The 25,346-nt window shown below is 49.7% G+C and overlaps 2 protein-coding genes and 1 pseudogene across 8 annotated transcripts in view; 2 read left to right on the forward strand and 1 right to left on the reverse strand.

Annotated features, from left to right (window-relative positions):
* LOC139281300 (interphotoreceptor matrix proteoglycan 2) overlaps positions 1 to 19,427 on the forward strand; it is a 35,308-nt gene extending 15,881 nt beyond the window's left edge. Inside the window, exons 3-10 of the mRNA XM_070901436.1 lie at positions 683 to 798; positions 1,252 to 1,310; positions 3,246 to 3,409; positions 4,070 to 4,232; positions 4,617 to 4,808; positions 8,655 to 8,882; positions 13,130 to 13,283; positions 18,609 to 19,427. Coding sequence (XP_070757537.1) covers positions 683 to 798; positions 1,252 to 1,310; positions 3,246 to 3,409; positions 4,070 to 4,232; positions 4,617 to 4,808; positions 8,655 to 8,882; positions 13,130 to 13,283; positions 18,609 to 18,635 — 1,103 coding nt within the window. The 3' untranslated portion in view covers positions 18,636 to 19,427. The remainder of the gene's footprint in view (positions 1 to 682; positions 799 to 1,251; positions 1,311 to 3,245; positions 3,410 to 4,069; positions 4,233 to 4,616; positions 4,809 to 8,654; positions 8,883 to 13,129; positions 13,284 to 18,608) is intronic.
* LOC139281339 (tumor protein p53-inducible nuclear protein 2-like) lies at positions 1,829 to 2,392 on the forward strand (annotated as a pseudogene).
* Positions 19,154 to 25,346, reverse strand: part of LOC139281298 (trinucleotide repeat-containing gene 6A protein-like) — a 40,765-nt gene continuing 34,572 nt past the window's right edge. For all 7 annotated transcript variants that reach the window (XM_070901432.1, XM_070901434.1, XM_070901435.1 and 4 more), the window contains 2 exons: positions 24,745 to 24,884; positions 19,154 to 21,303 (listed from right to left, as the gene is read on the reverse strand). In XM_070901432.1, the coding sequence (XP_070757533.1) occupies positions 20,931 to 21,303; positions 24,745 to 24,884 (513 nt within the window). In that variant the 3' untranslated portion in view covers positions 19,154 to 20,930. The remainder of the gene's footprint in view (positions 21,304 to 24,744; positions 24,885 to 25,346) is intronic.

Here is a 25,346-nt window from a genome sequence, read left to right on the forward strand (position 1 = left end):
ATTCTCACCGCTCTCTGGGTAAAGAAGTTTTTCCTGAAATCCCCATTGGATTTATCAGTGACTGTCTGATGGACCCTAGTTGAGGACCACACTTCAAAAGCACTTTGTTGGCAGTAGAGCACTTTGGAACACCTGGAGGTCGTGAAAGGCGCTATAGAAATGCAAGTTCTTTTAACGTGTAGCATGGTCCATTTCATGCCAAGTCCCTCGGTACAGGAGAGGAGAATTATATTTTCTCAGGGATTGTTACAAGTGCCATCATCGTTACCCCATACAACAACTTGTATTTATATAGCGCCTTTAACATTAGGAAACCATAGCAAGGTGCTTCGCAGGAATGTAATCAGACAAAATTTGACACCGAACCGCATAACGAGATATTAGGGACAGGTGACCAAAAGCTGGGTCAAGGAGGTAGGTTTTAAGGAGCGTCTTAAAGGAGGGGAGAGGGGCGGAGAGGTTTAGGGAGGGAGTTCCAGAGCTTGGGGCCCAGGTAGCCGAAGGCACGGCCACCGATGGTGGAGCGATTAAAATCAGGGGATGCGCAGGAGGGCAGAATTAGAGGAGCGTAGACATCTCGGGGGGTTGTGGAGCTGGAGGAGGTTACAGAGATAGGGAGGGAGCGAGGCCATGGAGGGATTTGGACACAAGGATGAGAGTTTTAATTTGTCTTCTGTTTCAGAGGGCACCACTGTGAAGATTCCAACATATCTCGTTCTGGACATGACCTTCACTCTCCGCCTGGGAGACCCGACATCTGAAGAATACCAGAACCTGGCTGAGGATTTCACATACAAAGTGAGGGTTCCAAATCACACTCCTTACCGTCAATGTCTTGGCCCAGTCACCTTGTTCCACAGTCCGGTCGGTATTGTAAGCCGGAGTGTAATTGTGCTGTTGTGTGATGGGTCTGCTTCCCCCCACTCCCCGAGCTGAGTGTGGACAACTCGCAGAGACCCTCGGCCCCCCCACCCCCGACCCCAGCCCGTGCCGGGAGCTGCAGCAAGACCCACTCACACCACTCCTCAGCTCTTTCTCCGTGTTCTGATTGGCCACTCTCTGCTCACTTCCCATGTTACCAGTGGGGCAGTGTGGGTAAACTGTGCATTCACGGCCCAGGAGAAAGCCCCCTGGTTTATCTCCGTCCCTCTCCATTGGTGCATCGCTGGCAACCTGCTCACACTGCGAGCGTTTACATGGTCTTATTGGAAATTGAGATCATTTTAAATTTGCTCATCCAATTTTCTGCAGGTTTGTCCATTTTATAAGAAAGTTCCAGGATTTCAGCAGTTGCTGGTTGAACACTTCAGGTGATTGATGTTAAACTCACTGATATACTCATCATGCTGTCTCCTGCTGAGATCCTCTCATTCCTGAAATTCTAATATTAATACTTCGCTTTTCCTCCCATCATTAATACTCATTACTAGTGCCTGCATCATTAGGATATTGTGCGAATACAGTGTGTCTGGGGCATTGCCTGTAGACACTGTGTCTATTCCCTGTTGGATGGTGTGTGTGTGTCCGGATGTATGTGTGTGTGTGTCTGGGTGTGTATGTGACCCTGTGTGTGTGTGTACATGTGTGTGTGTCTAGGTGTGTGTGTGTATGTGTGTGTGTCTGGATGTGTGTGTGTGTGTCTGGGTGTGTGTGTGTGTGTGTGTGACTGTGTGTGTGTGTGTGTGTAAATGTGTGTGTGTCTGGGTGTGTGTGTGTGTGTGTGTGACTGTGTGTGTGTGTGTGTGTCTGTGTCTGTATGTCTGGGTGTGTGTGTGTGTGTGTGTGTGTCTGTGTATAGGTGTGTGTGTCTGTGTTTATGTGTGTGTGTATGTGTGTGTGTGTGTGTTCCCTTGAGTCTCTCTGTCACTGTGGAAACAGCTCCAGTCCTCCACAGCCTTTACCCTGCACTTTGGAAGAGAGCTGGTTTATCACCCTCCCCCTGTTTTACTGCAGAAGGCCAGGATGAAGTCCAAGTGGAGACCAGCCCCATGGAGAACCTGCTCATTGAGCACCTGAGCATTTCCGTCTATGACGCCAGCAATACCAATATCAACACACTGGAGGAGGATGCCAGCGAGGAGATCAACGATGGAAATTCAACTCGGACCAGGGTGGGACGATGGGCTGTTCCAACACCTGTGGCAGTTTTAGGCCGAGCTGGTACCTTGGAGAAGGCGAGTCAGGTCGGCCGGATCCAGCGAGCCAAACAATGGATGGAACAACAGCTGAGCCACAACTGTATTCAGAGGCAGAACCTTGCGAGGGAGTGCCACTTCCACCGGACCAGGCACCACGGCAGCTTAGTGTACCAGCTATGCCGCCGTCACCAATTCCGGAATGCAACGGAGTAGGGGAGCAGCGAGAGGGGTGAAGGAGCAGCGAGAGACTGTGGAGCGATGTGATCAGGGCCCAGGGGAGGCGAGGGCCCAGGGGCAGCACGGGCCCAGCCCACACTGCGATATGTGAGCGCACTGGGTCCGTGCAGCAGAGCTGGTCTCCAGTCGTCCTGGGTATCCCTTGCCACTGGACCAAGGCCTCGCTCTGTCAAGCCCGTGTGGTGGCTGGTGTGCAACGGCCACCACACGGTAAAAAAATCCACACACAGGCATCTTCCACCCTTGGGGATGTAGTTCGGGTTCTTCATTCGAAACACCTGTGAACTCATCCTTTTTTTTGGCGTGGAAGCAAGTCATTCTTGTTTTGAGGGACTGCCTATGAAATGAATGAATGAATGTGTCTATGTATATGTGTGTGTATATGTGTGACTGTGTGTGTCTGTGTATATGTGTGTGTGTCTGGGTGTGTGTGTGTGTATATATCTGTGTGTGTGTCTGGGTGTGTGTGTGTGTATATATGTGTGTGTGTGTCTGGGTGTATGTATGTGTATATGTGTGTGTGTATGTGTGTCTGGGTGTATGTATGTGTATGTGTGTGTGTCTGGGTGTGTATATGTGTGTGTGTGTCTGGGTATATGTATATGTGTGTGTATGTATGTGTATATGTGTGTGTGTGTCTGGGTGTATATGTGTGTGTGTGTCTGGGTGTATGTGTGTGTGTGTATGTGTGTCTGGATGTATGTATGTGTGTGTGTCTGGGTGTATATGTGTGTGTGTGTCTAGGTGTATGTGTGTGTGTGTGTATGTGTGTCTGTATGTGTGTGTGTCTGGGTGTATATGTGTGTGTTCCCTGTGGACACTGTGTGTGTGTTTTCCCAACTCGTGCCTTATTTCACCATCCTGTTGCAGTGCGGGGAGTGTGTTGATCAAGTTCAACGCTGTCTTCAATGCGAGGGAAATCCGAGCTTATCTGCTGGATCCAGACTCGATCTTCAGCATCACCGGCCTACGCGCTGAGATCGCCGGCGGGTTGGAGATTGGCGGAGCCCAGGTGGTGAGAGTGTACGTTACAGGTAACTGTCACCAACCCCACCTTCTCCAAACACACACACCTGCTCATGGAGAGGAGAGGATGGCCCTGGTCTCCCCTCGGACAATGTCTTTCCCTAGTTGTCCCTCCTCTCGAGTCTCGAGTTTAGAGGATTAAGGGGTGACTAATCGAGATGATTAAAGGGTTTGAGAGGGTAGATGGAGAGAAACTATTCCCTCTGGTGGGGGGAGTCCAGAACAAGGGGGCAGAACCTTAAAATCAGAGCCAGGCGGTTCAGGGTGATGTCAGGGAGCACTTCTTCACACAAAGGGTGCTGGGAATCTGGAACTCTCTCCCCCAGAAAGCTGTTGAGGCCGGGGGTCAATTGAATATTTCAAAACCGAGTGTGCTAGGTATTTGTTGGGTAAGGGTGTTAAGGGTTACGGAACCAAGGCGGGTAAATGGAGTTAAGATACAGATCAGCCCTGATCTAATTGAATGGTGGAGGGGCTGAATGGCCTCCTCCTGTTCCCTCACTGTTGTTGTGGAATTGCTAGTTTGGGTGAGGGGCTGGAGTGAGCCCCTGGACCTGGAGATGGACCCCGGCATAGGTCAGCGCCTTTAGAAGAGGAGGGAAGAAATCCTCTTAAATATGAATGAATAAAATGAATTGTTTTGTGTTTTTATGTCGGTCTCTCTGCAGACGATGTGGTTGGTTTGTGCGGTGAGGTGTTTTCCTGCCAGCCAGGGTTCCAGTGCGTTCACAGCGAGACGGGGAATGTGAGCTGTACCTCCCTTTGCCACACCGACTACTGCAAAAACAATGGCATCTGTACTCACAGCCGGGGCCAGGAGCCCATGTGCCAGTAAGTGACGGAATCCGCCACTGGCACAGAGTGATTGTTGACCAGTACAGACCGGGAAACTCCGATTCTGTACAGTGGGAGTGAATGGGAAGGGGTTTGGGTCCATTGGGATTGTGTACAATGGGAGTGAATGGGAAGAGGTTTGGTCCATTGGGATTGTGTACAATGAGAGTGAAAGAGAAGGGGTTTGGGTCCATTGCGATTGTGTACAATGGGAGTGATTGGGAAGTGGTTTGGTCCATTGGGGTTAGGCTGGAAGATGGGGTTATGCTGGATAGCTTGTGTCGGCCGGCACGGACACGATGGGCCGAATGGCCTCTGTCTATGCTGTAATGTATCTAAATTTCTATGACACTAGCCAATCAGAATGTGGTTTTATTGCAGGTGCCCCGTGGGCAGCGATTACTGGTTTATGGGCTCCAGGTGTGACCACAGAATGACCCGGCAGAGCCTGATTGCAATTGCCTTTGGTGTAGTGTTCAGCCTGGCCGTTGTCATGGCAGCCGTGGCGATCGCGGTACTGAGGAGGTTCAAGGTCCTGCTGATCGAGGCCAAGGTCGAGCAGACGAGAAGCAGGTCAGAGAACGTGCAGTGCAGCAGGTCAGGGCGTGGTAGGGCACATCTCGCACCAGCCCTGGGGAGAAGGTGGGAATGGGGCGGGCGGGAGGGAGAGAGAGAGAGATCTGTGACCTTCCCCAAGGTCCAAACCCCCACATTTCCCCAACAACCAGCACCAACCTGTGGGCCGAATGGCCTGTATCTGTGTTGTAAACACTCATCACCATCGGCAGTCCCTCGCAATCGAGGAAGACTTGCTTCCACTCGAAACATGAGTCCTTAGGTGGCTGAACAGTCCAATACGAGAGCCACAGTCTCTGTCACAGGTGGGACAGATAGTCATTGAGGGAACGGGTGGGTGGGACTGGTTTGCCGCATGCTCCTTCCGCTGCCTGCGCTTGATTTCTGCATGCTCTTGGCGACGAGACTCGAGGTGCTCAGCGCCCTCCCGGATGCTCTTCCTCCACTTAGGGCGGTCTTTGGCCACCAGGAGTCGGTGGGGATGTTGCACTTTATCAGGGAGGCTTTGTAACAGTGACTGTCGTGATATCTGCAAATTCACAGGAGCAGGGATTTACAATTTATCCCGGGCCTCAAGACTCTCTGGTATCACCTAACTCCTCCCAGAAGGCGAAAAGCTTGGCCGCAGCTGCTCTGTGCGCTGCACTCACAGCATACAGTATAGCTCCCTGCAGATCTTACCCGACTCCGTTTAGAAACTCTGCCAGCGAAATAAAATATCACAGCTCAGCGATCCGAGGTGACGGATTTCATTAACATGAAAATTACACCAAAAACTGTGTCCAAATAGAGACGTGATTGGATGCAAATAAATGAATGGGAGGGCGGGGAGTGCAGGGGAAACACGCGGGAGATCTCGCTCCTCGCCGGGGTCTGTCCGGCCCCTGGCTGGGGCACCGGCTGCCTGAGCGATCGGGTTAATAAGCGGCAGCAACTTGTGCTGGTCGGGGTCTCTCGGCATGGTCCTTGTCGCCTTCTGCTGTTCAGACAGATTTACAGAACTAGAATTAATAAACTGATTTATTCTTTCAGTCAAATTACTGCACACCCACGAAGTCCAGAACGAGACGCCCCCCCCCTCCCCGGGCTCTCTCTTCCTGTCCCTCTCCACCTGTTGCTCTCTTTCTGTCTCTCTCGGTTTCTCATTCTGTGTCTCTGTCTGTCTCTCTTCCCCCAGCTCCAGGTCCCTCTTGCTCCCTCTGTCATGATCACAAGGCAGAGGAGTGACCTGGGTGAGGTGTGGGGAGGGAGGGAGTGGGGAGATGGACTGGGATCCGGCTAGGACTGCACTCCATGGGGCACTGGCTGCTGTCAGCAGTCGGGGAATGAGAACTGGCCTCAGTGCTCTGTGAGCTGGGTGGGGGGGGGAAGGGATGAAGCAAAGACTGCAGCCCACACACATACAGACAGGGCAATTACCCCCCCCCTCCCCCCTCCCAGACAGGGCAATTACCCCCCCACCAGACAGGACAATGACATACAATAATATTAAAGGGGAGGTGCCAGTGTTTCAGTCCAGGTACAGCCACGTTTGGTCGCTGCCGTGTGCTTCGTTAAGTTTGTGCCCCAGATGGACCCGACCTGATCGAAATGCCCAAACTCAGTGTTGGTTTTAAGGACAGGCTTTTATCAGGCTGCCACATTAACCATCTAAATGCCGCTGTGGTGGATGACAGTGTGCTTTGAAGCTCGCTGGTCGGTGGAGAGCGAAAGTGTGCTGGAAGTTCTCGTTTCCCCCACTCCGAGCTAAAACTCTCCGAGTGCTTGAAGCCTGTCCTGAACTTTCCTTTTCATTGTTTGAATTTCAGTGACAAGCCCCAGGGAGTCAGAGAGAAACAAAGAAACTAACAGCAGCACCAGATCTGTCCAACAGATCCTCGGCTAAACACCCGGAAACCGTTCAGGGTTACAAAGCCCAGTGAGAGAGAGTGTGTGTGACCCCGTGACCCAGAGTGTGAAAGGTCAGTGTGTGACCCCGTGTCCCAGAGTGTGAAAGGTCAGTGTGTGACCCCGTGTCCCAGAGTGTGAAAGGTCAGTGTGTGACCCCGTGTCCCAGAGTGTGAAAGGTCAGTGTGTGATCCCGTGTCCCAGAGTGTGAAAGGTCAGTGTGTGACCCCGTGACCCAGAGTGTGAAAGGTCAGTGTGTGACCCCGTGTCCCAGAGTGTGAAAGGTCAGTGTGTGACCCAGTGTGTGAAAGGTCAGTGTGTGACCCTCTGTCCCAGAGTGTGAAAGGTCAGTGGGTGACCCTCTGTCCCAGAGTGTGAAAGGTCAGTGTGTGACCCCGTGTCCCAGAGTGTGAAAGGTCAGTGTGTGACCCAGTGTCCCAGAGTGTGAAAGGTCAATGTGTGACCCCGTGTCCCAGAGTGTGAAAGGTCAGTGTGTGACCCCGTGACCCAAAGTGTGAAAGGTCAGTGTGTGACCCAGTGTCCCAGAGTGTGAAAGGTCAGTGTGTGACCCCGTGTCCCAGAGTGTGAAAGGTCAGTGTGTGACCCAGTGTCCCAGAGTGTGAAAGGTCAGTGTGTGACCCCGTGTCCCAGAGTGTGAAAGGTCAGTGTGTGACCCCGTGACCCAGAGTGTGAAAGGTCAGTGTGTGACCCCGTGTCCCAGAGTGTGAAAGGTCAGTGTGTGACCCAGTGTCCCAGAGTGTGAAAGGTCAGTGTGTGACCCAGTGTGTGAAAGGTCAGTGTGTGGCCCTCTGTCCCAGAGTGTGAAAGGTCAGTGTGTGACCCTCTGTCCCAGAGTGTGAAAGGTCAGTGTGTGACCCTCTGTCCCAGAGTGTGAAAGGTCAGTGTGTGACCCCGGGTCCCAGAGTGTGACCCCGAGTGTGAAAGGTCAGTGTGTGACCCCGTGACCCAGAGTGTGAAAGGTCAGTATGTGACCCTGTGTCCCAAGTGTGAAAGGTCAGTGTGTGATGCTGTGTCCCAGAGTGTGAAAGGTCAGTGTGTGACCCCGTGTCCCAGAGTGTGAAAGGTCAGTGTGTGACCCCGTGTCCCAGAGTGTGAAAGGTCAGTGTGTGACGCTGTGTCCCAGAGTGTGAAAGGTCAGTGTGTGACCCCGTGTCCCAGAGTGTGAAAGGTCAGTGTGTGACGCTGTGTCCCAGAGTGTGAAAGGTCAGTGTGTGACCCCGTGTCCCAGAGTGTGAAAGGTCAGTGTGTGACCCCATGTCCCAGAGTGTGAAAGGTCAGTGTGTGACGCTGTGTCCCAGAGTGTGAAAGGTCAGTGTGTGACCCACTGTCCCAGAGTGTGAAAGGTCAGTGTGTGACCCCGTGTCCCAGAGTGTGAAAGGTCAGTGTGTGACCCAGTGTGTGAAAGGTCAGTGTGTGACCCCGTGACCCAGAGTGTGAAAGGTCAGTGTGTGACGCTGTGTCCCAGAGTGTGAAAGGTCAGTGTGTGACCCCATGTCCCAGAGTGTGAAAGGTCAGTGTGTGACGCTGTGTCCCAGAGTGTGAAAGGTCAGTGTGTGACCCCGTGTCCCAGAGTGTGAAAGGTCAGTGTGTGACCCAGTGTGTGAAAGGTCAGTGTGTGACCCCGTGACCCAGAGTGTGAAAGGTCAGTGTGTCTGACCAACCCATCCCCTCTCAGTAAGAGTTTTATTCTATTTTTTCTGCCCTCTTTCTCTCTCCTCCTCCCCCCGCCCGACCGCTCTGCACTAAAACCAGGCAGCAGGAGGCGAGGGGATAATTTTGAGTGTGGAACTATCCGACCATCACCCAGTGCCGTGCGATAATGGCAGAGCCGGGACCGAGACCGGCTTGCCGACCGAAATCCGGTAGAAACTTTACCGTGGACCCAACTCACCCACTGCCAGTGGTGTTGTGATTTTTGTATTGTTCCCTCTCCAGTTACAGGCGCTTCAGTCGCTTTGACGATTTCTCCCCCCAATATCAGTCCCAGTCCTGGCTCAACTACTCGATCAGCTCGCTGGACAATCCCGGCTTCAGTAACTCGGATGAACTGATCCACCTGCAGATGTTGGACAGCAGTTACTACTCCTGCCACGGGGAGTCGGTGACCGGGACCTTCAGCAGCCGCCGGACTGCCCCCCACGGTCGATCAGTCTTCAGGCACAGGTAAAGATCATTAGCAAGAAAAGAAAATATAAATGATGTAAATACTAACAGAAAATGGTGAAATTGCACAAAAGTCAGGGACAAGAAAAAGACTCGAAGCTCCGACTCTGGTCAAAGAAAGAATAAACGATAGACTTGCATTTCTATAGCGCCTTTCAAAAACAACTTGTATTTATATAGCACCTTTAACGTAGTGAAATGTCCCAAGGCGCTTCACAAGAGTGTTAGGAGATGAAAAATTTAATACCGCGCCCCATAAGGAGAAATTAGGGCAGGTGACCAAAAGCTTGGTCAAAGAGGTAGGTTTTAAGAAGCGTCTTAAAGGAGGAAAGAGAGGTAGAGAGGTTTAGGGAGGGAGTTCCAGAGCTTGGGGCCCAGGCACCAGAAGGCACGGCCACCGATGGTTGAGCGATTATAATCAGAGATGCTTAAGAGGGCAGAATTAAAGGAGCACAGACATCTTAGGTGGTTGTGGGGCTGGAGGAGATTACAGAGATAGGGAGGGGCGAGGCCATGGAGGGATTTGAAAACAAGGATGAGAATTTTAAAACTGGGAGCCAATGTAGGTCAACCTGCACAAGGGTGATGGGTGAGCGGGACGGTGCAAGTTAGGACACGGTTTTGGATCACCTCTGGTTTACGTAGGGTAGAATGTGGGAGGCCAGTCAGGAGTGCATTGGAATAGTCAAGTCTAGAGGTAACAAAGGCATGGATAAACATAGAAAAATAGAAAATAGGTGCAGGAGTAGGCCATTCGGCCCTTCGAGCCTGCACCGCCATTCAATGAGTTCATGGCTGAACATGAAACTTCAGTACCCCATTCCTGCTTTCTCACCATACCCCTTGATCCCCCTAGTAGTAAGGACTACATCAAACTTCTTTTTGAATATATTTAGTGAATTGGCCTCAACAACTTTCTGTGGTAGAGAATTCCACAGGTTCACCACTCTCTGGGTGAAGAAGTTTCTCCTCATCTCGGTCCTAAATGGCTTACCCCTTATCCTTAGACTGTGACCCCTGGTTCTGGACTTCCCCAACATTGGGAACATTCTTCCTGCATCTAACCTGTCTAAACCCGTCAGAATTTTAAACGTTTCTATGAGGTCCCCTCTCATTCTTCTGAACTCCAGTGAATACAAGCCCAGTTGATCCAGTCTTTCTTGATAGGTCAGTCCCACCATCCCAGGAATCAGTCCGGTGAACCTTCGCTGCACTCCCTCAATAGCAAGAATGTCCTTCCTCAAGTTAGGAGACCAAAACTGTACACAATACTCCAGGTGTGGCCTCACCAAGGCCCTGTACAACTGTAGCAACACCTCCCTGCCCCTGTACTCAAATCCCCTCGCTATGAAGGCCAACATGGCATTTGCTTTCTTAACCGCCTGCTGTACCTGCATGCCAACCTTCAATGACTGATGTACCATGACACCCAGGACTCGTTGCACCTTCCCTTTTCCTAATCTGTCACCATTCAGATAATAGTCTGTCTCTCTGTTTTTACCACCAAAGTGGATAACCTCACATTTATCCACATTATACTTCATCTGCCATGCATTTGCCCACTCACCTAACCTATCCAAGTCACTCTGCAGCCTCATAGCATCCTCCTCGCAGCTCACACTGCCACCCAACTTAGTGTCAACCGCAAATTTGGAGATATTACATTTAATCCCCTCGTCTAAATCATTAATGTACAATGTAAACAGCTGGGGCCCCAGCACAGAACCTTGCGGTACCTCACTTGTCACTGCCTGCCATTCTGAAAAGTACCCATTTACTCCTACTCTTTGCTTCCTGTCTGACAACCAGTTCTCAATCCATGTCAGCACACTACCCCCAATCCCATGTGCTTTAACTTTGCACATTAATCTCTTGTGTGGGACCTTGTCGAAAGCCTTCTGAAAGTCCAAATACACCACATCAGCTGGTTCTCCCTTATCCACTCTACTGGAAACATCCTCAAAAAATTCCAGAAGATTTGTCAAGCATGATTTCTCTTTCACAAATCCATGCTGACTTGGACCTATCATGTCACCTCTTTCCAAATGCGCTGCTTTGACATCCTTAATAATTGATTCCATCATTTTACCCACTACCGATGTCAGGCTGACCGGTCTATAATTCCCTGTTTTCTCTCACCCTTTTTTAAAAAGTGGGGTTACATTGGCTACCCTCCACTCCATAGGAACTGATCCAGAGTCAATGGAATGTTGGAAAATGACTGTCAATGCATCCGCTATTTCCAAGGCCACCTCCTTAAGTACTCTGGGATGCAGTCCATCAGGCCCTGGGGATTTATCGGCCTTCAATCCCATCAATTTCTCCAACACAATTTCCCAACTAATAAGGATGAGGGCTTCAGCAGCAGATGAGCTGAGGCAAAGGCAGAGACGGATGATGTTACGGAGGTGGAAATAGGTGGTCCTAAGCTCATTTCAGGGTCAAATATAACAGACACCCAGGTTGCGAACAGTCTGGTTCAGCCTCAGACAGAAGTTGGGGAGAGGGATGGAGTCAGTGGCTAGGGAACGGAGTTTGTGGCGGGGACCGAAAACAATGGCTTCACGACCGCAGAACGTCCCAAAGTGCTTTACAGCCAATGAAGTGCTTTCGAAGTGTGGTCACCTTAGTTGCAGCTTGTGTCTCGAAGACACACCGCTGTCTGTTGCTGTTTCGATACTGTTCCTGATACAGTAACAGTACAGATCTCTGGTATCCAGTATCCGACTACACTTCTAAATTCCCTTCCCTCCAACACCACTCTGACCTGATAGATTCCAAATGTTTCCCTGAAATCGGGCTCTTAAACTGCCCGAGAGTTTTGCTACCAAAAAAAAGCATTTACTTCGCGCCAATGGTCTTGGTGGCGACGGTGTCTCTGGACAGCAAGGGGTTAAGTTTTGCTGCTGCTTGTTGAAGTTCTGAGTTAGTTGGGTGGATGTTGGGAAGTTTGCCAGGATCCTGAAATAACATCCGCAACGAGATTGGGTCGGGTCGGGTCGGTGACAGGGGCAAGGGACAAACGGAGCCTCCCCGCCCCAACAGACCAGCCCCAGCCCCACCCCCTCGTCACTCTATCATCAAAGGGGCCGCTGTCGCTTTGTTCTTCAACCTCAATCCTGTTCATTGAGGAGGTGCGGCTCCAAGCTCAGCCCCGAGAGAGCTCAGTGTGCGAGCGAGCGCAGGGCCCACTGATAGCGCTGAATAATTAGTGGTGGCAACTCCAACCACTTAATCTTATTAAAAGCAACACAAGTGACAGTGGAATCGGGGGTCTGTGATTTATACCACAGTGTCGACTGCGCTCCATACGACATTCTGTCCAGCCTCACAGCGAGGAGGGTCATGGTGGCAGAATGGCTCAGTGGGTGAGGGACCCATCCCGTGTGGTACTGAGCCAAGGCCAGAGCCCTCTGAGCCTCAACTCCCCCGTGTCGCGTCTGCAGATCTCACAGGTGGGGAGAGGAACAAGGAATCATAGAATGGTTACAGCACAGTAGGTGGCCATTGAGCTCTCTGCAGGAGTACTTCAGCTCGTCCCACTCCCCCTGCCCTTTCCCCGTAGCCCTGCACATTTGTTCTTTTAGGTACTTGCGCGTTGAAAGCCATGATCAAATCTGCCTCCACCACCCTTTCAGGCAGTGCATTCCAGATCCTAACCACTAGCTGCGTTAACACGTTTTTCAGGTCGCCTTTGTTTCTTCTGCCAATCGCCTTAAATCTGTGTCCTCTAGTTCTCGACCCTTCCGCCAATGGGAACAATTTCTCTCTCTCTACTCTGTCCAGACCCCTCATGATTTTGAACACCTCGATCAAATCTCCTCTCAACCTTCTCTGCTCCAAGGAGAATAACCCCAGCTTCTCCATATAACTGAAGTCCCTCCGAGAGGGGAGAGAGGAAGGTGGAGGAGAATGGGAATGTAGAGGGGGAACAGTGAGAGGATGGGGAAAGGGAGGGGAGGGGAAACAGTGAGAGGTAAGGGGGTGGAGGGGGAATGGGGAGGAACAAGGGTAAGGCGGAGAGGAGGGAGAATAAACCTCCGAGGGTTGCCACGCCTGACCATAACCCTGCTGGAAAATGAGCGGCAGACATGTCGATCAGAACCCCTGGTGTCCCACAGCCAGCTGCTAACGTAACTTGGGGACAGTCAGTCATGCAGTGTGACATAGCTCTCACAAAGTACTCGGAATGCCAAGTGCGCCCGGGGGAGGAAATGTTCTCACTGTTCACAACTTTTTCGCTTCAGTTTACAAAACAACCTGGACATCAGTATCAACAGCATCAACGAACACGCTGGGGACTCGGGGAAAGCCAGCGACTTGTCCGTTTGCAGCTGGCCCGTGGAACCACTCCCATGGTCACCCTTCCCCATCCTGTACCAGCTGAACAGCGACAGGCCCGTGAGTATCTCACCGCTCCCGTTTCTGTCCCCATTCTATTTTCTTGGTATTGTAAGAACTTAAAGAGCAGGAGTCGGCCATTCGGCCCCTCAAGCCTGCTCCGCCATTCAATGAGATCCTGGCTGATCTGATCTTGGCCTCAACTCCACTTGCCTGCACTGTCCCCATATCCCTTGATTCCCTTAATATCCAAAAATCTATCACTCTCTGCCTTGAATATACTCAAAGACTGAGCCTCCACAGCCCTCTGGAGTAGAGAATTCCAAAGATTCACCACCCTCTGAGTGAAGGAATTTCTCCTCATCAGTCCTAAATGGCCGACCCCTTATCCCGAGACTGTGATCCCTGCTTCCAGACTCCCCAGCCAGGGGAAACATCCTCCCTACATCTACCCTGTCAAGCCCCGTAAGAATTTTGTCTGTTTTAATGAGACCACCTCTCATTTTTCTAAACTCTTGAGAATATCGGCCTAGTCTACTCAATTACAATTCTTCCTCAGAAATTTTAACATAAGAAATAGGAGCAGTAGGCCACCTGGCCCCTCGAGCCTGCTCCGCCATTTAATACAATCGTGGCTGATCTGATCACGGACTCAGCTCCACTTCCCCATAACCCTTTACTTTACTCCCTTATCACTCAAAAATCTGACTATCTCTGCCTTAAATATATTCAATGATCCAGCCTCCACAGCTCTCTGAGACAGAGAATTCCATAGATTTACAACCCTCAAAAGAAATTCCTTCTCATCTCAGTTTTAAATGGGCAGCCCCTTAGTCTGAGACTATGTCCCCTAGTTTTAGTATCCCCTATGAGTGGAAATATCCTCTCTGCATCCACCTTGTCGAGCCCCTTCATTATCTTATATGTTTCTATAAGATCACCTCTCATTCTTCTGAACTCCAATGTGTATAGGCCCAACCTTTCCTCATAAGTCAACCCCCTCATCACCGGAATCAACCGAGTGAACATTCTCTGAACAGCCTCCAATGCAAGAATATCCTTCCTTAAATAAGGAGACCAAAACTGTATGCAGTATTCCAAGTGTGGTCTCACCAATACCCTGTACAGTTGTAGCAGGACTTCTCTGCTTTTATATTCTATCCCCCTTGCAATAAAGGCCAACATTCCATTTGCCTTCCTGATCACTTGCTGTACCTGCATACTAACTTTTTGTGTTTCATGCACAAGGACCCCCAGGTTCCTCTGCAGCACTTTGCAATTTTTCTCCATTTAAATTATAATTTGCTTTCCTATTTTTTCTGCCAAATGGATACCTTCACATTTTCCCATATTATATTCCATCTGCTAAATTTTGCCTGTCTATCTATTATCCCTTTGCAGATTTTGTGTGTCCTCACAATTTACTTTCCCACCCATCTTTGTATCATCAGCAACAGTGGCTACATTACACTCGGTCCCTTCATCCAAGTCATAAATATAAATTGTAAATAGTTGAGGCCCCAGCACCAATCCCTGTGGCACCCCACTAGTCACTGTCTGCCAACCGGAAAATGACCCATTTATCCCGACTATGTTTTTATTTTAGTTAGCCAATCCTCTATCCATGCTAATATATTACCCCCAACCCCGTGAACTTTTATCTTGTGCAGTAACCTCTTATGTGGCACTTTATTGAATGTCTTCTGGAAATCAAATACACCACATCCACTGGTTCTGCCTTATTCACCCTGTTCGTTACATCCTCAAATAATTTCAGCAAATTTGTCAAATATGACTTTCCCTTCATAAATCCATGCTGACTCTGCCTGACTGAATTTATGCTTTTCCAAATGTCCTGCTACTGCTTCTTTAATAATGGACTCCAACATTTTCCCAACCACAGATGTTAGGCTAACTGGTCTATAGTTCCCTGTTTTTTGTCTGCCTCCTTTTTTAAATAGGGGTGTTATATTTGCAGTTTTCCAATCCGCTGGGACATAGAAAATAGGTGCAGGAGTAGGCCATTCAGCCCTTCTAGCCTGCACCGCCATTCAATGAGTTCATGGCTGAACATGCAACTTCAGTACCCCCTTCCTGCTTTCTCGCCATACCCCTTGATCCCCCGAGTAGTAAGGACTTCATCTAACTCCCTTTTGAAAATATTTAGTGAATTGGCCTCAACTACTTTCTGTGGTAGAGAATTCCACAGGTTCACCACTCTCTGGGTGAAGAAGTTTCTCCTTATCTCGGTCCTAAGTGGCTTACCCCTTATCCTTAGACTGTGACCCCTGGTTCTTGACTTCCCCAACATTGGGAACATTCTTCCTGCATCTAACCTGTCTAAACCCGTCAGAATTTTAAACGTTTCTATGAGGTCCCCTCTCATTCTTCTGAACTCCAGTGAATACAAGCCCAGTTGATCCAGTCTTTCTTGATAGGTCAGTCCCACCATCCCGGGAATCAGTCTGGTGAATCTTCGCTGCACTCCCTCAATAGCAAGAATGTCCTTCCTCAAGTTAGGAGACCAAAACTGTACACAATACTCCAGGTGTGGCCTCACCAAGGCCCTGTACAACTGTAGCAACACCTCTCTGCCCCTGTACTCAAATCCCCTCGCTATGAAGGCCAACATGGCATTTGCTTTCTTAACCGCCTGCTGTACCTGCATGCCAACCTTCAATGACTGTTGTACCATGACACCCAGGTCTCGTTGCACCTCCCCTTTTCCTAATCTGTCACCATTCAGATAATAGTCTGTCTCTCTGTTTTTACCACCAAAGTGGATAACCTCACATGTATCCACATTATACTTCATCTGCCATGCATTTGCCCACTCACCTAACCTATCCAAGTCACTCTGCAGCCTCATAGCATCCTCCTCGCAGCTCACACTGCCACCCAACTTAGTGTCATCCGCAAATTTGGAGATACTACATTTAATCCCCTCGTCTAAATCATTAATGTACAATGTAAACAGCTGGGGCCCCAGCACAGAACCTTGCGGTACCCCACTAGTCACTGCCTGCCATTCTGAAAAGTACCCATTTACTCCTACTCTTTGCTTCCTGTCTGACAACCAGTTCTCAATCCACGTCAGCACACTACCCCCAATCCCATGTGCTTTAACTTTGCACATTAATCTCTTGTGTGGGACCTTGTCGAAAGCCTTCTGAAAGTCCAAATATACCACATCAACTGGTTCTCCCTTGTCCACTTTACTGGAAACATCCTCAAAAAATTCCAGAATGTTTGTCAAGCATGATTTCCCTTTCACAAATCCATGCTGACTTGGACCTATCATGTCACCATTTTCCAAATGCACTGCTATGACATCCTTAATAATTGATTCCATCATTTTACCCACTACTGAGGTCAGGCTGACCGGTCTATAATTCCCTGTTTTCTCTCTCCCTCCTTTTTTAAAAAGTGGGGTTACATTGGCTACCCTCCACCCGATAGGAACTGATCCAGAGTCAATGGAATGTTGGAAAATGACTGTCAATGCATCCACTATTTCCAAGGCCACCTCCTTAAGTACTCTGGGATGCAGTCCATCAGGCCCTGGGGATTTATCGGCCTTCAATCCCATCAATTTCCCCAACACAATGTTCCGACTAATAAAGATTTCCCTCAGTTCCTCCTCCTTATTAGACCCTCTGACCCCTTTTATATCCGGAAGATTGTTGGTGTCCTCCTTAGTGAATACCGAACCAAAGTACTTGTTCAATTGGTCTGCCATTTCTTTGTCCCCTGATTCTGACTGCAGGGGACCCAAGTTTGTCTTTACTAACCTTTTTCTCTTTGCATACCTATAGAAACTTTTGCAATCCGCCTTAATATTCCCTGCAAGCTTCTTCTCGTACTCCATTTTCCCTGCCCTAATCAAACCCTTTGTCCTCCTCTGCTGAGTTCTAAATTTCTCCCAGTCCCCGGGTTCACTGCTATTTCTGGCCAATTTGTATGCCACCTCCTTGGCTTTAATACTATCCCTGATTTCCCTTGATAGCCACGGTTGAGCCACCTTCCCTTTTTTATTTTTACGCCGGACAGGAATGTACAATTGTTGTAGTTCATCCATGTGGTCTCTAAATATCTGCCATTGCCCATCCACAGTCAACCCCTTCAGTATCATTCGCCAATCTATCCTAGCCAATTCACGCCTCATACCTTCAAAGTTACCCTTCTTTAAGTTCTGGACCATGGTCTCTGAATTAACTGTTTCATTCTCCATCCTAATGCAGAATTCCACCATATTATGGTCACTCTTCCCCAAGGGGCCTCGCACAATGAGATTGCTAATTAATCCTCTCTCATTACACAACACCCAGTCTAAGGTGGCCTCCCCAGAATCCAGGGAATTTTGGTAGATTACAACCAATGCATCCACTATCTCTGCAGCCACTTCTTTTAAGACCCTAGGATGTAAGCCATCAGGTCCAGGGGACATGTCTGCCTTTAGTCCCATTATCTTATGGAGTACTCCTTCATTAGTGATCGTGGTTGTATTAAGTTCCTCCCTGCTCCCCAACCACCAGTCGGAAGCATCAGTGAGCACCCTTACACAGTAGCCCTGGGATCTGCTACACCCCTCTGCAGGTAGACACTGTGGCACCCACTCAGATGAGGCAGCGAGCAGGACAGGCCTGAGACTGCCCTCCCGCTCCCACGTCAGCACTCACTGACCCTCAAATGCCAATGCCACAGACAAATCCAAACCAGCAATGCAGAGATTCCTCAATTGACCTGTGTCACAGTGTATTGATCCGGTCCCCTCACTGTACTGAAATTATTGTTTGTTCAGCCCAGAAGCAGCAGTGAGATGTGCCTCACATATAATTGCAAACCAAAGGCTCAGACAAAGTGCCTAATCTCACTTTGCAACTTATTTTTTTTAAAAAAAGCATTCACTCCCAGGAAAGTCACTCTGTCATTCTTCCTGCTTAGTAAGTCCGCAGTCAGTGGCAGGTCGAGCAGGCAGCCTGAAGGAACTGATAACATAGCAAAACATTTGGTTAATACCTTTGTTAACATTGTAATTTTAAACTGATTTGCAGCTGAACTTGCTCAGTTTATTAAAATTACTAACTCACATGGGGTAGTGATTCTTGTGATCTTAACGATCCTACAGGCGGGAGTAATCACCTCTCAACATTCAATATATTCGTGACATTGGAGTGTGTGCAGGGATGCAGGGTTGTGCGCGCGTGGGCGGGATGGGGGAGGGTGTGCTGGCAGAGGTACAAGTCCAGGCTGCGAAGAGGTAATTAGAGTGGGAGCAGGTCACAGAGTATAAACACTGACATAGACCAGTTGGGCTAAATGGCCTGTTTCTGTATTGTACATTCTATGTTAAAAAACACACATCACTTCTCTCTCTTAGTTTAGAGCCAGGAGGCCTCGCTCATACTGTGAGGGGATGGAACTGATGAGCATGGAGAGAAACTGGACCGCTTAAATAGCAAAGAAAACATGCAGTCAAATCATCCTCCTTTTCCTGAAGGTCAGACATGTTTTCCTGTGCTCGGGTTGGGAGCAGCACACCCACCCACCACAGTATCTTTTTCCATGTTATTGTGTTGGCCCGCACTGTGCGAAAACAATCAGCCGTCCACTTGGCTTGGGAGTTTAATGTCACTCCTGTTGAGTGCGAGCTTCCTGTGGAACCAGGCGACGGCAGCAGATTAAAACAAGCCCCCATCTGCTGACTGCCCTGTGACCTCGGGCCTGTACCGATCGGCATGTCCCTTCGCTGTGCGCGCACGCATGGGACCGGGCACAGGCTCCAGCGGGAAGGGGCACCCGTCACAAACTTTAAAGGAAAGGACATGCGCAGCTTTGAAGTTTGGATTGAGACACTGCGAGAGGAGAGACAGCCAGCCACCCGGAGATAAAACCACCGCAGCAAATAAACAACAAGAAGGGAAGGAATATAAATGCTGAGCAGCCAAAAACGTCATGATTTATTAATGTCTGAAGTAACTTCATAATTCAACACAACCAAATTATACATTTTACAATCACATTCTATTTGTAAACAGTTAAAAAGCCACTGACTTGTTTGCATCTTCCGACAGACAGTTATAACGAAGGCAATGAAATGGTGGCATTGTCTGCAGTGTTAAAATCGTGTCCAGGTTTGTCTCCGCTCTGTACAAGCATGAATGAATACATTTTGTGGCAAAACAAAATAAAGACACAAAAGAAAAAGTGTAAAATAACTTGTTTTCTGTAGAACTCTTTTACACGCAAACTCTTACATTAAAACGGCCTGTTACGGATGAACAGTATGATTCTGTAAACCACCAGAGCTGGTTACAGTATGCATAGTTACAGATCTCAGCCAGTTTTTGTTTTTAAGTACAACAGTCAATTGGACACAGTCACAATAGCAAAATACATTTAGCCACTCGATAATGGGAATATAAAGGAGGGAAAAAAAAATAAAGTATATATATACTACAACATGTCAGCAAAATCCACCTTCACTCACTATAAAAAGACAGCAATTTCAAAGCAATAACTGGAAACTCCGGCTTTAAGCAGTTAAATTGGCAAAAAAAAAACAAAAAAAAAACTTTTACAGAGCAGTTTAATTCAGTGCTAAAAGTTGGGGGGGGAGGGGAGGGGAGGGGAGGGAGGTTCCTACACAAAACTACCAGGAGTTTCTAACTTGTGAGGGAGGGAGGGGGGGACTATTTCCTGAGAACCATGCTCTCTCTCGTTTCAGGATATAGAGGAATAGAAAAAAAAAGAACATGGTCAAAACACTGTTCAATATTCCCAGAGATAGAACATCTTCATCCGCAAATATCTGTCATTTTTTTTTCATTTTTTTTTATTTATATAGTTTTTTTTTCATTTTTATTAATGATGGAAGAGTAAACATTTCCCCTCGAAAGTCTGTAAACAAGAGGGCACGCCCAGGGCACCTCCAAAAAAAATGAAAGCTCTATTGAAAGTGCTGTACCCTCCTGGCTTGCAGGGTGGGGGTTGCAAGTCACAGCTGCTGACCACAGCATCACACTGTGGAGATTCTTTAGGTTTTTTATCTTCTTATTAAAAGATTTTTTTTAAATTTTATTTGAAAAGAAACAGGTTGGTGCAATACTTGTTTTTGAAACGGCGGGGCTAGTATGATAACTTGACCCAGCTCTACAATACCACGTTAAGGTAAGTACATGTCAAAGGCATATTAAAAGAGCACACTTGTTTTGTCCATTTTTTTTCCTTGCTAAGAGAACATCCTTGAGTAAACATTTACACGTGAACTACCCTCTCCCCCCTCCCCCCCCCCCACCCCCCGCCCTATTGCCAATCGGACAGGGACACAGTACTCAGTGCAGATTAACAGCTCACACTCCCAACATCAGCAAACTCAAAAAAGAAGTTTTGGAATTTAAGGAACAAACATGATGAGTGCACACAAACTAGCTCATTTGAAGCTGTTTTTTTCTCTCTCTTTTAAATGGATAGCACTATCTGGAAGTATAAATATATACTTTTTCACATTTTTTTTCATTATTGGCCTGCATGATTCAAGTATTAAAACTGATATGTTCTGGGCTAAAAGAAAGTGGAAATAAAGGTGCAGAACGGAATATTTCCACAGGTCACCCCTTTTCTCCGTCTCTCTCTCGCGCTGTAGGTGAAAAGTCTGATTAGTGCTGCTTTTCATATCGAGGTCACAGTTTGAGTCATGACTAAAGTTCAGATGGACTCTCCACCTCCAAGGTGGTCAACAGGGAGGAAAGCATTGATGGGGGAGGGGCTGCCAATACCCCGCGTGTCATTGCTGCTTGGGGTTCCCCACAGGCTAGTGGAATAATTGGGGGTGCCCCAGAGTGAAGTGCCATGTAGGTCTCCACCACCAGTTCCCGACAGCCCAGCACCATTCCAGTGATTGAGATCATTGCGGTTTGAGAATGGGTGGGAACTGTCAATGGATGCGATGCGGTTCTGGCTGGATCCCAGAGATTGCCAGCCCAGAGAGGGCGTCAGTGACTGGCCTTGTGCAAAGAAGCGATTAATCTCGTCTTCACTGGCAAACTCAGCAAGAATGGTAGTGTTCCCTAAAACACACCTGTAAGCCAAAGAGAAAGGAGTCAATCACAGTTAACAACCTGCATTCATATAGCACCTTGAATGTAGGAACAGAACCCATGGGGCTTTACAGAGGGGGCCAGAAATCATAAATACAAGGAACTGACTTGAGCCGTTCAGCAGAGATGATGAATGACCAGCAGCCGGGTTGAAAAGGTGGGTTTCAATGAGGTTTTTAAAGCGGGTGGGAAGGGGAAGAGAGAGGCGGGGGGGGGGGGAAAAGAGAGGCGGGGGGGGAAAGAGAGGCGGGGGGGGGAAAGAGAGGCGGGGGGGGAAAGAGAGGCGGGGGGGGAAAAGAGAGGCGGGGGGGGAAAGAGAGGCGGGGGGGGGAAAGAGAGGCGGGGGGGGGAAAGAGAGGCGGGGGGGGGAAAGAGAGGCGGGGGGGGGAAAGAGAGGCGGGGGGGGAAAGAGAGGCGGGGGGGGAAAGAGAGGCGGGGGGGGAAAGAGAGGCGGGGGGGGAAAGAGAGGCGGGGGGGGAAAGAGAGGCGGGGGGGGAAAGAGAGGCGGGGGGGGAAAGAGAGGCGGGGGGGGAAAGAGAGGCGGGGGGGGAAAGAGAGGCGGGGGGGGAAAGAGAGGCGGGGGGGGAAAGAGAGGCGGGGGGGGAAAGAGAGGCGGGGGGGGAAAGAGAGGCGGGGGGGGAAAGAGAGGCGGGGGGGGAAAGAGAGGCGGGGGGGGGAAAGAGAGGCGGGGGGGGGAAAGAGAGGCGGGGGGGGGAAAGAGAGGCGGGGGGGGGAAAGAGAGGCGGGGGGGGGAAAGAGAGGCGGGGGGGGGAAAGAGAGGCGGGGGGGGGAAAGAGAGGCGGGGGGGGAAAGAGAGGCGGGGGGGGAAAGAGAGGCGGGGGGGGAAAGAGAGGCGGGGGGGGAAAGAGAGGCGGGGGGGGGGGAAAGAGAGGCGGGGGGGGGAAAGAGAGGCGGGGGGGGGAAAGAGAGGCGGGGGGGGGAAAGAGAGGCGGGGGGGGGAAAGAGAGGCGGGGGGGGGAAAGAGAGGCGGGGGGGGAAAGAGAGGCGGGGGGGGAAAGAGAGGCGGGGGGGGGAAAGAGAGGCGGGGGGGGAAAGAGAGGCGGGGGGGGAAAGAGAGGCGGGGGGGGGAAAGAGAGGCGGGGGGGGGAAAGAGAGGCGGGGGGGGGAAAGAGAGGCGGGGGGGGGAAAGAGAGGCGGGGGGGGGAAAGAGAGGCGGGGGGGGGAAAGAGAGGCGGGGGGGGGAAAGAGAGGCGGGGGGGGGAAAGAGAGGCGGGGGGGGGAGAAGTGGAGAGGTGGAAGGGAGGAAAGAGAAGTGGAGAAGTGGTGTTTATGATGGGGACCAAAGATCATGCGTTTAGTCTTCCTGATTTCAGTGGTGGTCAATGGAAGAGCAGAACATCAGTATATCTACGGAGGCTGATCCTGTGGATGATGCGAATGATGAGAAAAGAGGACTCCCAAGAATATATCCTTGGGGGACTCAAGGGGTGTGTGTATCGGGGTGGGACGGTAAGCCTTTGCTGAAGATACACTGGCTATATCCAGAAAGATAGGATTGGAACCATGTCATCGAGTTGGTCAGTAAAGGAGAGGAAAGAGGAAGATATCACGGTTAGCCATATCATGATGCGGTGGGACAGTGCACGAGAGTTGCAGAGGAATGGTGAAGTTAACCAGGGCGGCCTCAGTGCTGTGTGAAGGGCGGACAGCCAGACTGAAAACGATTCAAACAGGGATCTTCGGAGAAAGGCACAGACCTGGGAAGCAACACGTTCAAGGCCCCGAGAAGGGGCAGGGAGGTTAGAGGTGGTATAATCGAGAGAGGACAGTCAGCTCAGGGTTGGAATTTAGAGGAGTGAGGCTGCCGGTTTGAAAGGGAAGGAGAGAGTGCCTGTGAAGAGAGACCCATTAACAATGTCAGTCAGGGTAGGTGAGTGGTTAGGAGAAGGCCGACTTCATGGGTGAGACAAGCTTGGAGAGTGTATTGAGGGAATGACAGGAGTGAGGGGCTGTGTACCATTTGGTTGAACGAGGCCATCAAAGGTGAGAGCGCAGTTTAGCAGGTCAATGGCAACAGAGGTGCTGTGATGGGTAGAGGACCAGAGGAGAGGGGGGTGAGGTTGGGTGTAAATAGGAGGATGTTGGTGGTAAGGGAGATGAGGAAGTGGCCAGAGACGGCCTTGGCCTTGCAATCCCAGCATCTTTTGCAGCAGACCAAAGGCTGGTTTAACCTCAGCAGCCCCACAGAACTCCTGCCTCTAATGGATCCTTCCTGTTTAACTGATGATGTACACTGAACAAAGCAGAAATTGGTGACGGTTGCACAGGTTCATTTATGTCTAGCAACTGAAAAGGACGAGCACAATCTAGAATTGTACAGCACAGAAACAGGCCATTCGGCCCAACTGCTCCATTTATATTCATCGTGAGGCTTGTCCTGCCCTATCCTTCGATTCCTTTCCCCCTCATGTACTTATCGAAGTACATGCACTGTACTGCTGGATGCTTTTTCATCAATCAAGTGAGCATGGTTAAAAATAACTCCCTGACCTATATTGCAAATTCTCGTGACAGGAAAGAGCTAAACATTAGATGCCGCAGCTTAGAAACAGACTCATGAAGTTGGGGGATGGGGCAGGGGCTTTGTGCCCAGTTGCGGGTCCCCCATATTGTGAAAGTAAAAACTCGCAAGACTTATTCCCACTTCATAATCTCAAACCCGCAGCTTGGTTAGATCAAGGTTCAAACTTCTTGTTTCATAAGAATTAGGAGCAGGAGTGGGCCATATAGCCCCTCGAGCCTGCTCTGCCATTCAATAAGATCACAGCTGATCATCAACTCCTTTCCCGCCCGATCTCCATATCCCTTGATTCCCCGAGACCCCAAAAATCTATCTCAGCCCTGAATATATTCAGAGACTCAGCATCTACAACCCTCTGGGGCAGAGAATTTCAAAGATTCACCATCCTGTGAGTGAAGAAATTCTTCCTCATCTCCGTCTTAAATGGCTGACCCCTTATCCTGAGACCGTGCCCCTAGTTCGAGACTCTCCAGCCCGGGGGAAACATCCTCCCTACATCTACCCTGTCAATCCCCCTCAGAATCTTGTATGTTTCAATGAGATCACCTCTCATCTTCTAAACTCCAGAGAGTATAGGCCCAATCTACACAATCTCTCCTCATAAGACAGTCCCTCATCCCAGGAATCAGTCTGGTGAACCTCCGTTGCACCACCTCCAAGGCAAGTATATCCTTCCTTAGATAAGGTGAGCAAAACTGTGCACAATCTCCAGGTGTGCTCTCACCAAGGCCCTGTACAATTGGAGCAAGCCTTCCTTACTCTTATACTCCAAACCTCTTTCACGAGAGAATCCCCACCCACTTCTTGCGCCCCTTCCCCCTCCCGGAAACATGACAAAAGGCCACCTCGAGGCTGGCAGTCCAGCTCGGCTCCGACTTACATGTGCAGAGATTTCTGTGCCTTGGCTGCCTCTACTTTCGAGCTGTAACAGACCAAAGCGTTTCCGTGGGGCAGGTTAAGGTGGAATGTTATTAGTGGACCGTGCTGCATGCACAGTGTACGCAAGGTGGAACCATCAATCTGAAGATTAAAGACACAGCAAGAGTCCAGTCAGCGGGATTAATACAGGTCTATAGTCAGACAATAACTTGCATTTATATAGCGCCTTTAACGTAGTAAAACATTCCAAGGCACTTCACAGGAGCAATTAACAAAATCTGACACACGGCCACAAAAGGAGATATGTCAGGTGACCAAAAGCTCTATGAAAGAGGTCGGTTTGAAGGAGTGTCTTGAAGGAGGGGAGCGGGACAGAGAGGCGGAGAGGTATAGGAGGCAATTCCAGCGCTTGGGGCCCAGGCAGCTGAAGGCACGACCACCGATGGTGAGGCAAAGGAAGTGGCGATTGTGCAAGAGGGCAGAATTGGAGACAGGATTTGAGGATAAGATTCCATATCCCAGAACACACACTACCTGGGCTGCTGTGTGAGACAGACAAACGGTGTGGAGCTGCTCCCGGTGCATTAAACAGCACCAATTGTT

The sequence above is a fragment of the Pristiophorus japonicus genome, chromosome 15, assembly GCF_044704955.1.
Source record: "Pristiophorus japonicus isolate sPriJap1 chromosome 15, sPriJap1.hap1, whole genome shotgun sequence".
NCBI classification, from domain to species: Eukaryota; Metazoa; Chordata; class Chondrichthyes; family Pristiophoridae; genus Pristiophorus; species Pristiophorus japonicus.